Source organism: Pyrus communis, chromosome 1 (assembly GCF_041283825.1).
Source record: "Pyrus communis isolate YQ-2024b chromosome 1, ASM4128382v1, whole genome shotgun sequence".
Taxonomy (NCBI): domain Eukaryota; kingdom Viridiplantae; phylum Streptophyta; class Magnoliopsida; order Rosales; family Rosaceae; genus Pyrus; species Pyrus communis.
Window position 1 is genome coordinate 652,579 of NC_142565.1, and position 20,288 is coordinate 672,866.

General features: G+C 38.5%; 4 protein-coding genes, 1 long non-coding RNA gene and 1 other non-coding gene across 7 annotated transcripts; all 6 read right to left on the reverse strand.

Annotated features, from left to right (window-relative positions):
• Positions 1–1,747: 1,747 nt before the first annotated feature.
• LOC137721034 (F-box/kelch-repeat protein At3g23880-like) lies at positions 1,748–2,728 on the reverse strand. The gene has a single exon (XM_068460156.2). It carries the CDS (start codon positions 2,726–2,728, stop codon positions 1,748–1,750), a length of 981 nt encoding a protein of 326 aa, XP_068316257.2.
• A 2,088-nt stretch (positions 2,729–4,816) lies between these two features.
• LOC137721534 (uncharacterized) lies at positions 4,817–7,289 on the reverse strand. The gene is made up of 3 exons (XR_015960455.1): positions 6,282–7,289; positions 5,185–5,285; positions 4,817–5,096 (listed from the first exon to the last, which is right to left on the reverse strand). It is a non-coding gene; the product is annotated as an uncharacterized LOC137721534 (transcript).
• Positions 7,290–8,637: 1,348 nt separating this feature from the next.
• LOC148698917 (uncharacterized) lies at positions 8,638–9,231 on the reverse strand. The gene is made up of 2 exons (XR_015966895.1): positions 8,963–9,231; positions 8,638–8,869 (listed from the first exon to the last, which is right to left on the reverse strand). It is a non-coding gene; the product is annotated as an uncharacterized LOC148698917 (long non-coding RNA).
• Positions 9,232–10,603: 1,372 nt separating this feature from the next.
• Positions 10,604–12,192, reverse strand: LOC148698918 (putative F-box protein At5g52610). Its single transcript, XM_088686945.1, has 3 exons — positions 12,162–12,192; positions 11,273–11,929; positions 10,604–11,169 (listed from the first exon to the last, which is right to left on the reverse strand). Exons 1-3 carry the CDS (start codon positions 12,190–12,192, stop codon positions 10,604–10,606), a joined length of 1,254 nt encoding a protein of 417 aa, XP_088543071.1.
• Positions 12,193–13,270: 1,078 nt separating this feature from the next.
• LOC137720953 (large ribosomal subunit protein P1) lies at positions 13,271–14,818 on the reverse strand. The gene is made up of 3 exons (XM_068460079.2): positions 14,660–14,818; positions 13,807–14,022; positions 13,271–13,537 (listed from the first exon to the last, which is right to left on the reverse strand). The coding sequence occupies exons 1-3, from the start codon at positions 14,726–14,728 to the stop codon at positions 13,484–13,486; spliced, it is 339 nt and encodes a 112-aa protein (XP_068316180.1). The 5' UTR covers positions 14,729–14,818; the 3' UTR covers positions 13,271–13,483.
• A 393-nt stretch (positions 14,819–15,211) lies between these two features.
• LOC137720545 (serine/arginine-rich splicing factor SR34A) lies at positions 15,212–20,114 on the reverse strand. Of its 2 annotated transcripts, XM_068459630.2 has the most exons (14): positions 19,917–20,106; positions 18,515–18,782; positions 18,241–18,363; positions 17,859–17,924; positions 17,651–17,725; positions 17,421–17,547; positions 17,248–17,294; positions 17,110–17,167; positions 16,908–16,957; positions 16,746–16,802; positions 16,433–16,512; positions 16,227–16,310; positions 16,085–16,133; positions 15,212–15,607 (listed from the first exon to the last, which is right to left on the reverse strand). In XM_068459630.2, exons 3-14 carry the CDS (start codon positions 18,325–18,327, stop codon positions 15,587–15,589), a joined length of 801 nt encoding a protein of 266 aa, XP_068315731.2. In that variant the 5' UTR covers positions 18,328–18,363; positions 18,515–18,782; positions 19,917–20,106; the 3' UTR covers positions 15,212–15,586. The 2 variants fall into 2 exon arrangements, with proteins under 2 accessions (XP_068315731.2, XP_068315730.2); XM_068459629.2 differs by lacking the exon at positions 18,515–18,782 and having other exon boundaries at positions 19,917–20,114.
• Positions 20,115–20,288: the final 174 nt, after the last annotated feature.

Below are 20,288 nucleotides of genomic sequence, written 5' to 3' on the forward strand. Positions count from 1 at the left end.
TTGAAGAGATTGAGAAATTGAAGAATCAAATGAAGAATGAGTTCGAGATGAAGGATCTTGGTGAAGCAAAGAAGATCCTTGGCATGGAGATCACTAGAGACAGAGAGAAGGGTTTGGTTTGTTTGAATCAAAGACAATACCTTGAGAAGTTGATTCGGAAGTTTGGAGTTCATGATTCAACTAAACCGGTTAGTACCCCTTTGGCTCCTCATTTTAAATTGAGTTCTCTACAATGTCCTAAAACTGATCAAGAGAAGCTACAAATGAAAAATATACCATATGCAAATTTGGTTGGTAGTTTGATGTATGCAATGGTATGCTCTAGACCGGATATTGCTCATGCAGTTGGCATGGTGAGTCGATATATGCATAATCCTGGTAAAGAGCATTGGAATGCAGCTAAGTGGATATTGAGGTATCTCCATGGTACTCGAGATGTTGGTTTATGCTTTGAGAGGGATGACTCTGGTATTGGTCATTTTGCTGTTGGTTATGTTGATTCAGATTATGCAGGTGATCTGGATGGAAGAAAGTCTACTACAGGCTATGTGTTTACTATGGCTAAAGGGCCAGTTTGTTGGAGGTCCATTTTGCAGTCGTCTGTTGCTTTGTCTACTACAGAGGCTGAATATATGGCAGTTGCTGAAGCTATAAAGGAGGCCATTTGGATACATGGGCTGATTAGAGATTTGGGGGTTGATCAGAAGCAGGTGGAGGTGCATTGTGATAGTCAGAGTGCCATTTATTTGGCTAAGTATCAGGTTCATCATGCGAGGACCAAGCACATAGATGTGCGTTATCACTTTGTTCGTGAAGTTGTTGGTGAAGGAGAAATCATTCTCCAGAAGATTCCAACTAAAGACAACCCCGCTGATATGTTGACTAAGGTTGTTGGTGTAGCCAAGTTTGTTCATTGCTTGAACTTGGCTCACATTTTGCCTATATAAAGAAGGCGTTGAGCAGTAGGAGTTTTGGAGAATTGGCTCGGCATGAGTTGTTCTCTTGCTAGTGATTGGGAGTGATGTTGTGTGTTAATTGTGTTGTTTGGCTTATCATGACGTTTTTCGGAACTTGGCCAAGGTGGAGATTGTTGAATAAGTGGCCAAGTGGCCATTCTTTAAAATTAACAATCCAAAGGTGGAAACACCTTTCCTTATTTTGGGGAGGAAAATGGGAAAAGATGTTTTGTTGTCTCTTAAACACCCGTGAGTGTTGGCTAAAAGAAAAGGAAATATTGGTTCAAAGCAAGGGAGTTCATTCATTTCGGTTTTGGTAGGAAACAAGTGAGAGAAAAAAAGCTCCTTTTGCAAAGAGAAAAGATAGAGTTTTGCAGAGAGTTTTGCAGAGAGCAAGGGAGTCTTGCAGTCAGCCCAAAAAGAAGAACAAGTTGCTGCTTCAATTGGTTAGTAATCATCCACCAAAGTAGGTGTTGTTGTAATAGCCGAGAGCTATATGTATAGAGAAGAAATTATTCATTATATTTCTTTCTCTATTTGTTTCTTTGGTGTGTGAGAGCTATTGGGTGTATTGGGCTTTTGGGTTGAGAGATTGTCAACACTTTGTAAACTCCCATTTGGTTGATAGTGGATTATTGGGTAAGCTCCTACTGCTCCGAGGACGTACTCCAGTTACACTGACTGTGGAGGAACCTCGTTAAAATCTTGGTGTCTTTTATATTTTGTTCTTGCATTTTATTTGATATATTTCCTGTGGGTTAGCTTGAGTTGGTTCCAAAATAGATTTGGTGCTATCCTAGCACAACAGTGAAGACGTACTCCAAGTCAGCTGGATGATTTAACTGATCAATGCAGGAAGTGTGAAAGAAGAGACGATCTCCAGTAGTTCCCACTCCCGTCCACATGGAACATCCTTTATGCTTAATATGGGAAAAGAAACGAAATTTCTCCTGTGCGAAATCAAAGGACCTGATTGTTGTTCCAGTATTCGTAGAGTTCATATCAGTCCAATGTAGAGCTCCATTTAAGAAGCACCCTCGCATGTTTATGTCGGAAACCTGGAGGTAGCTTTCACTAACAATCTTCCATGAACCCGTTTTGAGTGCAAAGATTGCAACCAATTTTCTTTCAGCGGGATAATCAAAACCGCCCAAAAGGACCTTGTAGTCTTGAGTGGTGGAATCATAGCCGAATCCATAAAAACTTGGGCTCGAACGAAAACAATCGATGTCTGGTAGCTTACGGGCTGTTCTGGTACTAGGGTTCCACAAGAGAAGTCTTTTGTTTTCATACCGTTTTCTGTACGAGTGAGACCAGTCACCACGTGGAGGTTCAAGTAGTAGGCAGATGAGGCCATTGCAAGAACCCACAAGGGTTGAATCCTTGAGACTAGTATCATCTGGAAATTCATCTTCAAGGTCTCTACGTATTGCTGCTGCAGACTCGGAGGCGGAGACGCTGGAGACAACGTTCTTCTTCTTCAGTGATAGGTAGTCTACGATTTGGGGAAATCGAGATGGGGGATCACAAAAGTGACGGGAAAGTCGAAAGGGACGTTCAAAGATGATCAAGATATTCTTATTGTTATCGTTGTAGTTGGTACGTCCTAGGTGCTTGGTGATGAAATCGGAAGTGGAGATTAAGGCACGCCATGACTTGCATACACAACGGAATCGGAGGAGAGATATAACCGGTAGCCATGAAAGTATCTCTACGATTATATCTTCATAGTTGGAGGAGAAGATCGACAATTCTCCACCATCATCCGCCATAGTAGTAGAAAACGAATGGCTGAATACTTCAAATCTTATTGATCGATCGTTCGGGTTACACTAATATATATATATATATACAGTACTATTAGATTAGGAATGTAATCGTGTAAATCCTATCATGCTATATCTATATATATATATATATATATATATATATATATATATAGTACTATTAGATTAGGAATGTAATCGTGTAAATCCTATCATGCTATATCTCTTGAATTATATATTATCCTATTAGAATTGTAATCTTATAGTGGGGTATTCAATTGAGATCTATATCTCTTGGATTATATATTATCCTATTAGAATTGTAATCTTATAGTGGGGTATTCAATTGAGATTTTGAGATATTTTAATTTTTTTTACAAATTCAGAGGTATTCAATCAGGATTTTAAGTGATTCTCTGAAAGTCTAGGTGTATTCAATCAAAATTTTAAATGATAGTTTATAATATTCCATGTGTATTTAATTAAAAATTAATTTTAAAGGATTATAAAAAGTTGGAGAATTCGAGAAAATTTGAAATATTTCGTAATTTATTTTAAGAATTCTAAAATCTCACATCTTTCTTTAAAATTCAAAAGATTTCACTCAAAATTTTACATAAAATCTCTAAAAATTAATTAAATAAATTCTATCAGAATCCTTAAATTTATAAATCCATAAAAATCTCAATTGAATACACATTTGTTATTGGGCTAGCTACAAGGGCTTGAGTTTTCTGAGTAGTCAAGGGGCAATTGTTTTCAGATCTTTCTTTGTGCAAGGGAGGGTCTAGATATAGGGAATTCTTAGAGCTGCGAAACGTTTTAAAGAGAATGGATTATCTCCTCTCCTATTCTTATTCCCTTCTCTCATTTTCTCTCATATATTGATTTTTGTTTTATTATTTTTATAAAAAAAATTAATATAAGATATTGATGTAGCTTATCCGTGACCATTCAAATAAAAGAAAAGGAAATGGAAGAAAGATTAGAAGGGAGAGAATCCCTTCCAAAAGAGAACGACATTGGGACGCCTAACTATCAAATCAATGCCGCCAAAGCGGTCGAAGAATGCGATTGTTCTCTCGATTTCTTCAACTGACTTGAGACAATGCCTCGTGCAGATTAACCTTGTTGAGAACATCGAATATCTTGTCAACGGGAACGCCGCGGTGAAGAAGCGATCTGACTTTCTGATCCAAAACCCACCAAGAATCTTGCTTCCGCTGTCCCGAAAAGCCGCTTAAGCCGCGACGGCTCAATCTTCCCTTCCAAATCGTCGAGCACAAATTGCAGAAACGGACCAATTTCCTCAGCAGTTAACAAACTTGGGGATTTTATAATCAACTGAGAAAGCACGAGGCCGTCGATTCCAACAGAACGGAATGAATGAATCCGAGAATGCAGTGAACCCAAGGGTATCGAGCCAAAGCTGGATTCTTGTTAAAAAGCACTTGGCTTTCTTCCTCGCCGACCACAATTTCTTCAAGGAACGAGAAGAGCATCCCTGGCACAAGTTATACCGATTAGAATCTTGTAGAGTTGCTTACCTACTTCGGCGACAGCATTGATGGGCACGGAAGGTTGGAAGTGAAGGCGGTGAGAAATGAGCGGTGGCCGGAGGAGGAGGAGGAGGAGCTAGTTAAAATGAAAAGAGAGAATCCGAGGAGGATGAAGAAGAAGCGGGAAAAGGGTGAGCACACAGCGGCCATTTTCCTGATAAAAAAAAATGGTTTCTTCTCGGCGTTTAGATGGATGGAGCTTTTGTTTACAGTCGTTTGCGACTTTTGAGCCCAATAGGCTTTCAATACAGCCAGAAACCAATAACATAGGCCCATAGGCCGATGATTATCTAAATTGATTGAATAAATTAAAGAAGAATTGTGAGCAAAAAAATACAGAGCCCTGAGCCGCGTAGAAGGAGAAAAGAGGTGTGCGTAATCATTTCCCATTTCGTATCAGTAGGTTTGCAAAACTTTCAAAACTACAAACTCCTTTTGGGGAAAATAGCTTCTATTATGACATTTGTTTCAGGCACCGTGATCATCGGCACCGCCATCTCGAAGCCCTGTGCGTGACCGAACCTCCTCCACTCTTTCGTAGAGGGAGATGACATGTTCAACTGAATCTTTGCACTTAAAGAAAGACCGCTGGTACCATCATATTACGTTGTTGCATTGCCGATAGTTAGCTCTTTCTGGTGCAAAACTCTTTTTCCGGTTTCTGGTCAATCAAGCTTTGTATTCTTTTTGGCTGTCCTTGAGACACTTCCTATGAAGCTTTCCTCCTTTTTTTACCATCTGTAGGAAGGCCTTTAACACATATAACAGAGGAGCCATGCTTCTCCAAATTTCTCGGTGTTCGGTTGAAAGGAAACCTGCATGACATTCAACAAGAGAAGAATAAATACCTACATGCAGCAACACAAAATGTTAAAGTCAGATAGTAGTTTCAAGTGCACTTGCCCTTTTCTTATATCTTTGGTTTTATTATCCGGCAGGTATTTGTCGAATTCTTCCCCTCCATCATTAAGATTATCTAGTGTGTCATTTTGCGGCTTCTGTCCCTGAACAATGAAGCAAGGGCAACAAACTTACATTTCTTAGTTTCATAATAACATGCACAGAAACTCTACGAATCTACGATTATGGCATCAAATTGCATGCAAGATGCAACATATCAGAAAAAACACAGATGAGTTTCTGTCCTGCCGTGATTCATGCTTATTTATGTTAAGCAACAACTGCATACTAAATTCAGAATTGGAACATAAAATTTAATCAATTATTCTACGAATCTACGATTATGGCATCAAATGCAACATATCAGAAAAAAAACACAGATTAGTTTCTGTCCTGCCGTGATTCATGCTTATTTATGTTAAGCAACAACTGCATACTAAATTCAGAATTGGAACATAAAATTTAATTATTCATCATAACAGTTGAATCAAAAACCTTTAGGTGGAGCCGGCTACATCCAAAGCATTTAAGGGGTGCGAAAACAGAAAGATTCAGAGACCATGGATGCTCTCCGAAGAACTTGCAGCATTGTACTTTACATGGCCTTAAAGCAGATATACAAATTAATCACCGTTACAGATGCATCAGTTAGAGTGCTATCCTTTCACCTTCCATACTGATAATTGTCATTAATATAATAACAAAGCGCAATGAGATTAACTGATTAGAACGCCTAACAACACAAATGGTAAAAGGAAGGAGTGCTCTAAATGTAACCAAAAGAATACAAAAGCCGGAGAGGTAATCGGGCACGTTAAACTTATCGATTTCAGTTTACCAAATTACTAGAAAAATGCCTAAACCACAAATATGAAACAACCATGAGCGAAAGATTAACTAGAAGATATATACAACTCTGTGAATTATGAACCAAGACACATGTAATCACAGTATAAGCATTTGCAGATGAAGAGAAAGCAATGACGATACTAAATCATTAAATCGAAACAGAAAAACACATGCAATCACAAGCTATAGATAGGAAGTAGGAACTATCACAAAATTAACAAATTAATCAAGACAGAATCTTAGTATCTTACTTCATGAGTGGAGTTGAGAGCTATACATTCATCCCCACCAGCTTCAACATCCAAAACCGAAACCTTAGCTTTCTTTTTGTCAATGTCATCACCAACATGTTCCTCATCAACCACTTTCCTCTTATGTCTCCCAAAGCTCCTCCCCTTGACCTTCTTCTCCCTAACTTTCCACACATTCTTCCTCCTAAACACCAACTTATCCGTCTTCCAAACCCCGCAGCTCGTATCGATCACCGTCACTTCGCTTCTCGAATACCCTTTCATCTCCCCCTTATCTTCCTCCTCCTCCTCCTCCTCCCCCTCACATTCCCCACCACCCACATTCCCTCCCCCTTCCTTCTTCTTCTTCTTCTTCTTCCCCACCAAGCTGCTGTTATCGGACGCCGACTTGTCGAAGGCATTTTCGACATTCCGCTCGCAGCCGGAGCTCTTCTCTTCCGCTGCATTTGCAGTGGCGTCGCCATTAGAGTTGCTCGAGGAAGCGACACAGACTCTGGGGTTTGCTTGCTTTCTAGGAATCTTTTTCCCAGAAATTTTAGAGCTTTCGTCGGCGCCGCCCATAAAAAATAGCTCCGACAGAACATTGCTCATCATCCCGATGATTGCCCCACTCTGGTCGTCTCGGCTGGGGTACGATGTTCCGTAGCGATTATCGACTCGGTCCGAATCCGGGCGAGTCGAATTTGTGCATGGTGAGACAACATTGGGATTCGGGAATTCCGAGGAAGAGCTTAGGTTTCGGGTAAGGAAGTTATCGAGGTCGGAACTCTCGCAGGTGGGGAAGCCTTTGTTGGACCGGAGCCGGTTCAGCCAGTTCGACCCGGACTTGGTCGCTGGCACAGAACAGAGCATTGCTGAGGGGGACGGATCTGAAAGGCCAGGTGGGTTGGAGCTCGACGGGCTTTGACTGTCGGGAGTTGCAGCCGGATATGGAGAGAAATAAGGTTTTCTGGGTTCGAATTCTGAAAGCTTGAAACTTGAAACGACCGTGGCGGCAGGTGAAGTTGCTTTTACTTTTACTATCAAACATGAAACACGTGGGGCTTTGTAAGTACTATTTCATATGCCAAAGGTTTCGACTTCAAGTACGATCGTCACTTGATTTGGTCTCACTTCGTTGGATTTGTTGTAGACATGGTAATTAATTGCATATACTATCGTCTAATGTCATTTTAAACTCCAAATTACGTGGTAAGAGAAATGAAAAAAGTAAATATATTGACGAAATAGTTAAAAAAATTCATATCTTTAAATGTGAGAGATCATCAGTTCAAACTGAAGAGTGGGCAAGACCACACCAGTGAACGGATGACGTGCTTTGTGTATACAATCGGACAATTAAGCGCTTTGGTCATCCGTACCCAAGAAATTATCTTAACTCAACCCTACGTGAGAATACAGAAAGACCAAACCTTTGAAGTTATTTTAAGTAAAAAAAATGTTGATGCATCAAATACACTTAATGCACACTCTCAAATGCAGTCTTCATGTTCCCAACGTAACATTATGCATCTAAGGAAGCTTTTAACGGAAGGAATCCCTATTTAAAAAAAAAAAAAAAATAGGAACATCCTCGTGACCGTTATATTTGACTTTAATGAAATCCTGTGGTTGAGATTCTGTGGCCTATGATTTAATCTCAACCATAGAATTTCTTTAAAGTCAAATCTAACGATCAAGAGGAGTATCCCTTTTTTTTTTTTTTTAAATAGGGATCTCTTCCCTTAAAGGGCTGATACATCTAAATCATATACTTAATTCATAAAGGTTATGAAGACCCCATCAATTAAGGGAATATAACTGCAATATGCATAATTAGTTGATATCAACCATGTATATCTCACACAACTAAGAATGCAGGGCCAAAATCCAAGATGGCTTCCCCATCCTTAATTTTCGTATTTGCATGATTTTGTTCTACTTGCTATCGAGTATCACCGTCAAAGAATGCAAAAGGGAGATCGTACAAGGTCGAGTCTATGAATATAATATGGTCTTATACGTGCATTATTAATGGCAGCTTTGGAACGTACTTCTACAGGAGGAACATCGTACATTCGATTTTTCGATAGACTGACAAGTTTTAACAAGGACGCAGTGTTTGTGATTTTTTAACTTGACGAAATTTCTGGACTCAAATGTTTGTCAACATTCTGAATTAGTGCAAGTTGATGTAGCTAGCCAAACGTTATGTTGGAATCCTCCGCCTGCCTGATATTTTTGTAATCCTTCAACTAGTACCTTGCAAGTATACTTAATTTTCTAAACAAAGATACGTGTATCATATAATGTCGTAAGAAAAATCGCCATCAAGCAAATAAAACCGCAAAGGTAATGAAATCAGAAAACCAACATGTGAACAACACAATTACATCTTCCAGCTAATTTGCCAAGCTAAAATCTTTTGATAGGTAAGTGAGAGCAATATCAACGTACAACATTTTGAATTTTTTCTCAGATTCAAACAAAATTTGGAATAGAATTGTTCATCAATTGCCTAAAGAGAAAAAAGAACACAACGGATATGAAAACCTCTGGTCGAACAAGCTGAATCCCATGTCATCATCGCTCTCTTCCCTTAGTCCTTCCTACAAATACAGAAACGGAAAATTTAGATAACAAGTATCATCCCTTACTGTCAAGGCAAGTCGAAGTTTGGAGACTCATAGAATATGACATACAAATTACAACGCTACCAGCCTATAAGTCTACAGAGGAAAGCAAATGCCAAAGCATCACAGTATCATCAAAACCATAATTCGAAAGTCCTCAATCATCAAAACTCTCATGTGTCTATAATTAACAATAAACATAGTGAATAAAATATAAACAGAGATGATATTCTCTCCTCCTTCTCCTCGACTGCAGACATCTCCATCTATTTTGTAGCCTTTTATTGCTACAAAATATGCCATCATCATGATGCAGACATCTCCATCTATTTCGCTCGTCCAAGCCCTAATGCACGACCATTTATGAGATTTTGCGGGTCATGTGCGAAATTTATAAAATGAGCCCTTCTTAGGATAATCTTGAAAAAAAAAAATTGAATAATGTATTGAGACTAAAAAAGTAATACCGAAACAAACTCTAAACCTCACACTAATTATAGGTTTCTAAATACCATTAAATGTATAGAAAACTACAAAATTAACCATATTATTAAATAATCAACAGCCAGTTCAATGGAATTTGTATCCTAGTTCTTCTGCACCTTGCCAATTAGACCTCTGCCCCAAAACGTACGTATAGCATTTCTTCCGTTTATAAATTGCACACTGGCAAACAAATCCTTCAGAGAGTACCATGAGACATTGAGCAAGGGCATCCTCCCGGTGATGGTGACATTGATGAAACCTTTCACCAAGACTACGAGTTGACAGAAGAAATTTTGTGGTGCACTTTCAGGAATTTTAGTTAGTACCTTTTCCGAATTTTTGTTAATTTGAGCCATTAGCCATTGCATTGGATCACGGCTGCCAATTAGTCTTATGTAAATCTTTTGAGTTTGTTTGTCGAATGAAGTTGTAGGGAGTACTTGAATCTCTGTGTGGTGTGTCGTCAGAATGTGTTGCAGAAGTTGTAGGAATGCATATAAATTATAATGTACAAATTTTCAAACTCATTTCATTCTCTTCCAGAACTATATATAAACAATTTGATGAACGTAAAACGTTGATATGCTCAATTCTTGATTGCTTCATTCTATTGTCGCTTAGCCTTCTTTCGGCGTAGAAAGTTCATTTTTACATTATCATGCTGCAACTTTCAGTACAAATTCATTGATGTTGTCATCTTTGTTTTACCCTACGCTAACCAACCTCATTCTCTTCCACAACTATATGTATGTATGTTTGGTCTCGTTTATAGAGAAATGCAGCTTGGATTTATATAGATCGGGCTAATTATACACACTGCACACAAACGTACATCACCATGATAGTAGGAAGAGACCGAGAGTAAGTAGTATAAATCTAAATAACACTGGATAATAGCCAGTATCTTAATTTGTTCGACAATTACGTTATTAAATTGTTACATTAATAAAAGGAGCAAAGGAAGGAAAGGCTCGCAATTCCAATTGGTATGTTTCAAATCAAATGTACGAGTTAGGCGTTGCCAGTCACTGGTGAAACCAAAGTTTCCACGTATATAACGGCTTGCACGTACAAAGCCGGAATTTCTTCAATACCAGGAATGTTGAGTACAATCTTGCATGTGTCTTCTTCCTCTTCATCTTCCTTGGTATATAACACCAAGTGACCTTGACTCGATTGCATCAAAACTTCACCATCATCTTCCATATGGGATATAGGCATCACTCACTTCACATCTGAAGGGAAAATCTCAGAGCGGATTTTTGCGAAAATAGTCCAAGATTGATCCACCCCATATTCCATCATCACCCATATGGTAAGGCCGGCGTCCTCCAAGTCATGATGATTTGTAAGGCTATGGCAGGAAGTGTAAAAGAAGAGAAGATTTCCAATAGTCCCCAGTCCCGCATCTGTATTATATCCTTTATGCCTAACAAAGGAAAACGAACGAAATTTCTCCTGTGCGAAATCAAAGGACCAGATTTTTATTCCCTTGTTCCTTCTGTCATTCTGATTCCAATGTAGAGCTCCATTTAAGAAGCACCCTCGCCGACGGCTTTCTACCAAGGAAGCATCGATGTGGTCTGCTCCCACAATCTTCCATGAACCCGTTTTGAGTGCAAAGATTGCAACCAGTCCTGGATCATCGGGATAATTAAAACCGCCCAAAAAGACCTTGTAGTCTTGAGCGGTGGAATCATAGCCAAGTCCATAATAAAGTGGACCGAAACGAAACAAATCAATGTCCGGTAACTTACGGGCTTTTCTGGTACTAGGGTTCCACAAGAGGTCTGATATTTTCATAGGATTTTGGATAGCATTCACTAGGTGGAGGGTCAAGTAGTAGGCAGATGAGGCCATTGCAAGAACCCACAAGGGATGAATCGTTGAGACTAGTATCATCTGGAAATTCATCTTCAAGGTCTCTACGTCGGCTTCGTATTGCTGCTGCAGACGCGGAGGCGGAGTCGCCGGAGGCATCGTTCTTCTTCTTCAGTGATTGGTAGTCAACGATTTGGAGAAATCGAGATGGCGGATCCCGAATATGATGGGAAAGTAGAGGGGGACGTTTAAAGATGATCACGATATTCTTATTGTTATCGTTGTAGTTGGTACGTCCTCGGTGCTTGGCGATGAAATCGGAAGTGGAAATTGAGGCGCGCCATGACTTGCATACACAACGGAATCGGAGGAGACATATGACTGGTAGCCATGAAAGTATCTCGACGATTATATCGTCGTTGGTGGAGGAGAAAATCGGCAATTTTCCATCGTCATCCGCCATAATTACTCTAAACGACGTCGATCTCTGTGCATGTGACTGAGAGAGCGGCTGAGGAATTGAAACTGGCAGATTCTGTTGCTTGTCTGAGACTCCTTGTAAATGCTTTGAAGGTTGCCTCAGTAATATGGTGAGAATTTCTTCCAACAAGCTGTGCCCAACCAAAAGAATAAAAGTGTCAATATACAAAGACACTGGAGTTATTTGAAAACCATTACACCCTGACCCTAGTAGTTGAGCACCCCAGATCCTCTGCGGATCCCTAAAATCTGAGGCAAATGATCAAATGATTTAGACCGTTGAAAGTTGATCCAACGGTTACAAACAGAAAGCTCGTTTAAAAATTATAATAATTATAGTCATTGAATTAAATTTCAACAGATCATTTGATCTGCTCAGTTTCTGAGGATCCGGAGAGGATCTGGGTTCCTAGTTGATTAATCAAAATTCTGGCAGTGACCGGGAGGTTGATCCCACATATTGCATGTAAAATCAAGTTACCATGATCAACCTCAAGCCTAAGCAGCTTCATCATATTGTTTAGTGTTGTTCCCTGAATTATTCAGCAATTGCTCAAATTTGACAATCAAAACGAAACAAAAAACAAGCACTGAAATTCAATTTAACAGTAAATTATTATCAGGAGACAAAGACCTCGAGTTGGGGTTGAGAGAAACGATGGAGAGTCGGGGACGAGGAGGGAGCTCGATCGGGATATGCATGCGCCGCTGCGAGCCTGCCAATGTGAGTGTCTGAGTGATGCAACTCTGAGAGAGACAGGGTGTGTGTTGTGATTAGGGGTTGAATCAAACGGTGGAGATTAAGGGGTGGAACTTAGGATGTAGGAAGATTTTAAATTTCTTTTTTTGGTCAATAGATTTTAAAAAGCTTTTAAAATTAGTAAATTTGATAGACGAAATTTCTTACAATTTTTATATGGACTTTTATACTATGTTCGAATGATGCAAATAAATTTGAAATTTGGATTCATAAATATAAAAATTTAGAATTTCAGCATGGAGAAAAAAACTTAGAATTTGGAACCTTAAATTCTCAAGTTTAAAATAACAAATTCTGTATTCAAATTCAATTGTTCTTTTAGGTTAACCACATAAAAAAATTGACAAATTTTAGAAACTAAAATTCAATCATTTCAATTTTCTTCATTTTAAAATTCATTAGTAATGTTAAATTTCGTCATCCAAATAAAGTGTGAAGAATTTTATATGAATGTTTAAAGATTTATGTAGACTTGGTTTATGATGTGTTAAGAATTCCTTTTTTTCCTTACAAATTCATAAATTATTATAGAATTAAAAATAAATAAACCAAAAACGCTTTCGGAAATAAATTTGACGTATATATTTTGGAGTAACCCCTATCTCCTCCCCAATGTTCTCCCCCTCCCAATTCTTCTCTCAATACATCTATTATTATGTCATAACTTCTGTCAAAATAAGTCACGTGTCACGCATGTGAAGCTAAATCAAGGAGTAAATATGAAAAACCAAATAAGAAAGTTATAGCTTGGGTTTATATCGATCGGGCTGAGTATATACACCACACACAAATATACATGATCATGAAAGGAGAAATAGATCAAGAGCAAGTAATAATGGCTAAGCTCAGCACTTCTGCTAAAGTTATGTTGTAAACACGATCAAATCTTCCAGATAATGGCTAAGCTAAAAGTTTTTGATAAGTAAGAGAAACATCAACGCACAACATTTCGAAATTTTTCTCAGTTTCGAACCAAAATTTGGAATAGAATTGTTCATGAATTGCCTAAAGAGAAAAAAAGAACGCAACGGATATGAAAACCTCTAATCGAACAAGCTGAATCCCATGTCATCGTCGCTCTCTTCCTTTGCTTCTTCCTGCAAATACAGAACCGGAAAATTTAGATAACAACATCAACGGAACAAGTGTCATCCTTTACCGTCAACGAAAGTTGAAGTCTGGAAGAATCATAGAACACAACATACAAACTACAACGCTACCAGCCTGTAAGTCTACTGCGGAAAGCAAATGCCAAAGCATCACAGTATCATCAAACTCGAATTCGAAAGGCAATAATCATCAAACTCTCATGGGTCTATAACAATAAACATAGAGAATGAATTATAAGCAGAGATGATATTCTCACCTTCTTCTCCTCGACTACAGGAGCAGCGGCGCTGGCAGCACCACCTGCACCACCAGCAGAAGCAGTCACAGCTGCGGGAGCTGAACCACCGCTAGCGCAAGCATTCAAGAAAAGGTCCTCGAGGTTTTTCTTTTCTGCAAGCTTGGCAAAGAGGCCAGGCCAGTATGACTCCACCGCCACATTAGCAGATTTCACCAAGGCGGCGATCTTCTCAGCCTATTACAGTTCATTATGAACAAATTTCAAAACGAAAGGTTCAACTACTACACGGAAATAAAGAAACCAATAATCTAGCTACAAAAACAAACCAAAGGGCATATCCTATTGTTTTTCACATTGTGTATTCTGGCTTACTTTCACCGCGGGTAATGCTAGGGAGACTAAAGAGACTAAATTTTGGAAACTAAAGTTGATAAAAGTTGATGATTGATTTATTACTTAAGGGTTGATTAACGTGCTCAATCCTATTGGTGACACATCATTTGATTTGCAAATTTAGTCTCCATAGCATTACCCTTTTCACCACTCTAAAAAAGAAACCCGAAACCAACGTCCTAAGTTATATATAAACTGCATAAACAGATAAATTACAAGGTTTCTATATTCATATAAACGAACGAAATGATCCCAAACATACAATTTTCTAACACAATAACCCACCATACATCAAATTTTACAATTAGCAATTAAATTACAATGGTAATCTGGATTATGCTAGAGATTGTAAACAGAATGCACATATTAATAAGTGGCTTATCAGGTGATTAGCTACTGACTAGCATAAACCAAGTGGGTATGACGAAGTAAATCATAGAGATTAAAAGCACAGAACGAAATGAGGAGCAGTACTCACAGTGACGGCAATGCCATCATCCTGAAGGATCATGGCGGCGTAGGAGCAAGCAAGCTCGGCGGTCGACATTGTATCGCTCACGAAAGACTTGGATGGGTGGCGCAACACAGAAGCAACGGAGAGAATGGAGGAGAAGATTAGGGTTTTGGAAATTGGGGTTTTATATCGCAGAGTTGGTACAGTGTGGGAGTTGCCCCAAGAGAAAGCCCAGTCGGAAAGGTGGTGTGACTGATTTTTGGGCCACGGAAAATTCTGAAATAGGCCCATTTGTCTCTTAGAAGCACTTTCTAAATACGTATATGCCAAGAAGCACTTTATTTAATAGAAATCACTTTTAACAATAACGCTTGTGAGCATAAGTGTTGGCAAGTACAAATTCCCCTTCGATGATTAAAACGTAGATGAAAGTAACCATCTTGCTAATTTATGACGGCTTGTTACCGGAAACACATCGCAAAAAATGATACTGACGGCGTCATCGGTTGTCGCCGCCATCAATACAAACAAAATTTCTTTCACCTATAAAGAAACTAATAGCCAACACAATAGGCAGAGCTTAAATGATAATATTACATGTAGCGTCGAACAACAACATCCAAAACCAATAGATTCATGTCTTGTTTTAACCACATACAATCAAAACACCGAAGCAAGCAACAAAAAAATCGACGATATAACGCCCAAGGAATATGTCCGGAAACAGGCCAAGCACAAAAGCACAACCCAAGTATTCTAGATAACATATCAATTAACATGACGCAATCCTTAAATGTATAATAACTAAGCATTATCAAAAACACACATACACGCCATAACAAAGATAACCAAGGTTCTTAAAAACGAAATTTTTCAACAAGTTCACTCGGATATGATAAATCTTCGCGGATCTAACACCCAAGGACGCCGCGAGGATGACTTGCCAGAGAATCAGGCACTACCGGACCGAGCCTGAAAATAGATCAAGTTTAAAGTCAAAGATATCAAATAAACGTGGTCTTTATTTCAAGAATGCGGTAAACTTTGAATTCAAAAGGATAAGAGAAAAGATAGTTCGGCTACCCCTCTACCACAAACAATCTACAACTCGAGGCACCTAAAAGCATAATTTCTTTTTTTTTCTTCTGCTTTTTTCTCCACAACGAAGCTTTTATTCATCCTTTTCTCTGTTCTTATGTGCACTTTGCTAGTTAGGATAACTAAGGATTATATGTTAGCAGGCGGCATACATCCATCATAAGTCAGACCCATGGAAGCAGACGTTAGAGACCCATGTTGCCCTAGATCATTCTTTAAATCCTACCCTAAACCAAAAATATCCTGGAACATCTTTATTCTTTACTCAAATTACACTTTCAAGTTTTTAAATATCACATTTCTATGGTATGTGCCACATGAACTCGTTTTATCAGAACATATTCCACTTACCGCTAGGGGTGATTCTGACCTTGACCTTGACCTTGATATTGATCGTGGCCTGCAATAATATATACATGCATTAAATATCATAGAAAGGTGAATTAGAGGATTAGAACCGCCTAGTGGAAAATGTATTAACAAAGCCAAATACCTGGAAGATTTAACCGGCGATGGAGACCTAGATCTTGATACTGATCTTGATACTGATTTTGATACAGATCGGTCCAACGACTTGCTGCATGATACAGAAGATCTCTCAAGATGGAGCACACATGAAAGCAAAAAAAAAAAAAGAGAAAGCAGAGAAAGATAATGACAAAAGTTAATAAATAAAAGAATTGGGGGTGGGTCCAGTACCTCCGATTCCTTCTCACACTTCGGCTTCTGCTACGACTTCTACTACGACTCCTTGAGGGACTCCTATCGTAATATTTAACCTGTACAGTTAATGCACAAACAAACATCACAATGTTCTCAGAGTGCCTCTTAAGCCCAGCTGTCACCATCATTACTGTAATGCATAAGTACATAAACTACTCTAGACCTCTCAAATACTTTGTTCCAGGATTACAAACAAACATATTTAACATAAATCAATGATTCACAATGGTTACGGAAATATATTTGCCCAGAGACGGCAAGAGAAAACTTCCATAAACATAAAGGTTACCCGAATATGAGTCCTTGCCCAAGGATTTTTGAATTCAGTATCATCAAGCTTCCGGATCTGAAAAAATAAAAAAATAAAAAAAAATACATGTGAGCTAGTGAATTAGGCGGAGCATAATGGCAGGAAAACATCCAGTATTTCATGTTTGTTTCAACAACTTACAGCATATTTCATGTCATCAGAATTTGTATAATCGACCAAGCCATAAGTCCCTGCATACAAAAAAATTTCATTAGGTGAGAGATGATACAAATTTGAGAGCACATTCACGATGAAGATCAGCTTCTTGGTACCAAGGCCTTTGATAAAATGATATGCTCTTTGGAGCGTAGACATTTTATTCTCTGATCCTTAGAATCTATACCTTCACTGTCACGAGAAACCTCAGCAAAACACACATCACCAGCTTTACGCATATGATCCTGAAATCAACAACCAGTAACGTCACCAGTATTGCACAAACGTTATTTGAATATAAAACTGCGAGTAAAAGTTTCCACACCTTCAAGTCTTGCCACGAGGCTGAAGAAGGGAGATTACGAACAATAACTGGACATAATGCAATTGTGTGTCAAGCAGTAAACAACAGTTAAAAAAAATATAACTGAACCTTATGTAGAGCATTGCAAAAAATTTCTAACTCATTAAAGTAATGTACTATCCTAGAAAATACACCTCGATATTCAGAATGACGTGAAACACCAAATCGTCCCCCACCACTGCCTCCGCCACTGCTGCCTCGGTCATATCCACCACGACGATCACTTGAAGATGGGCCCCTACCACCATGGGCAAGTTCAACCTGTATTGAGATTAAAGGAGACATTTATAAATCAAGCAATCAAAGATATGAAAGAAAAGAAAAACATATATTGTTTTAGCAAGTATTAGGGATCTTTTAGTACCCTTAAACGGCACCCATCAAAGTTATACCCATCACGCCCCCTGATTGCATCTTCTGCATCCCGAGAACTCTCAAACTGAAAACCAAATACACAGAGTGTTGACCAGTCATCAGATAACAGGCTAATGCAAAAACAGAGTAATCCATAGGACCATAAGAGAATCAACAGGGTAATGCATGCATCCAGCACCTACAACCATTATAGGTACCTCAACAAAAGAATAACATGGAGGACGAGGTGGAATCTTCAGTTCAATATCCACTATGCGGCCATACTGCAAAAGAAAATCCATTTTAGAATGATTATCATGAAAATACCTTTTACATCAACAAATCACATGACCAGAACAAGAATCATGATGAAAGTAAAGTGCAAGCACTGAATTGGTTTTCTAATTTTCAACAAAAATTGACACTGCATATCATACCATGTGCTGTTAAGTAAATTAATGTATTTTCATATGCATCAGAAAGTGGAAAATAATTCAAAACGCCATGATGAGACGGCGAGAATGAGATAAAGTTCAAGAGAAATGCAGGAAGCTTATATACAAAGAACAAGCAAAATTATAAGCGAAACTTCATGCAAACCTTGTAGAATAGATCTTCAACCTCCCATTCTTTTATATCTGAGGGAAGGTTGCCAACGTAGATCGTGCGAGAAAATCGGCCACTCATATTTGACAACAGAAGACTCCGGCTACAAACTTTTTACTGCATTAAAAATAACAATTCCAATAAATGTTTTGTCCAACAATTTTCAAAATAGAATAACACTAAAACTTTGGTATCCATTATTATTATCATCCCGCGTACACTCTGTTGACAATATGAAATGAAAAACAAAACCAAACATGAAGCAAACCAAGAGAGCAATCCTCGAGGTGAGCCGTGCTCCACAAGCTCCATTGCTCATTTGCTCCAAAGGTGCTCCAAAGCATTATTTATAGTGAAATAAAATTTGATCTCCTCATCCTCTCCACAATTTTAGCAGATGTATAGATCTTCTGAGAGTGAGCAAGAATCTCCCATAATAAAAAATAATACCCATAAGTCCAAAATGATTTCTCCCACTCCCTCTCTATATCCCTATGTATGATTGCAAAGCTCATATTTGTCCAAGCGCTTGCCATCTATCATAAAGAAAGCATCTGTGTCATGAGATCAGGCAAGATTGACATATATCTATGAATTTACCTTACTCAGCCCTCTTTAACATAATTGAAAAACAAAAAATGAAAACCCTGGAAAACAAATTCATATCCCTTGGTTAACATACCTTTACTAATTCTTGCAGCTTTGCATACATATATATATCATATCGAGGGTAGGGGATGGAGACATGAGTCTCTAGGCTCACATAATTGATAAATCATAAGGCCACATTATGGGTTTTAATTTTATCGTAAAAAAACCTCGTCAAAGATGCACTTTCCAGCTTCATGGATTCTGTTTCTTGACCCAACTTCTCATTGAATTACATGTAGTATAAGTTGTACTACTTGGAGCAATAATCGGAAAGTCCATCTTCCTGATTTGTGCTCCAATAAAAAATACAACCCGGGAAACAGAACGGGAAATTATGAATAAGATGAAATTCATCAAACAAACAATAATACTTCACCTAGACATGTAAAGAACCCTGCTCGATAGAACTTCACTAAATCTATCACACATAATAGCTGAACCTATAAGGTAATCATCTAATCTCTACTTCCATAATTACTGATTGAGCCCCATAAATGAGGGGGCAATATTAACAACATCTCCGTTCACCTCACATCCAAGTGTCCTCGGGCTAAAGACCAAGCCAGCACTAAACCCCTTTACCTAGTCGACTTGATAAGCGAAAGCTATTCATTCATTCCAAAAATGTGTATCTGCTGACAAATTTATAATTACATGTAAAAAAAAATGAATTCGCATCGAAACAGTACAGCAACATTCATCACGGAAATCATAAACACTTTTTTTGTAAAACATATCCAGAAAATTATTAGAGAATCGTATCCATAAAATAATATCGATTCAAAACTCAAACAAAATAATCAAAGATTCAAAACCTGTTAGTCGAAGAAAACCTGAACACAATTGCGCACAGCTTTTACAAACAAGACATGAATCGAATGCTCATTGAACAATGCTAGCGCCTAAGAAAACCTAGACATACAGTATAACCAATCCCACAAAACCCCCAAATCAAAAACCCTAAATGCATTAATGCCCACAAATGGAAAGCGACGGGGGAAGCAGGACGAGTATCAAACCCGAAATTGATTGGAGAGCTTGAGTGCTGGAGCGCGTGCCAAGAGTAGCCTAAGAGCTTGAGATTTGAGCGCTAGGGTTCCGCTTTCGCTGCGTCGAGAAATGAGAGGGAGAAAATTGGGCTTAGGGCACAGGGAATTGGCAACTGCGAGAGAGAGAGAGAGAGAGAGAGCGAAGTCAATTTTCTGATTTGGTTGGTCGGTGCGTGATTTGATCTTCCAAATTAAATCTACGGATGGAGTGTATTTGGGCCTTGGGCCTCATATTAAAATTCGAATGTTAGCTCTAATTTAAGAATCAAACTTGGGGAAGGCCCTTGGGTCTTAAAATGAGATAAATTGTGTGACCCAAGACTATGATCCCGTTTGAAATCT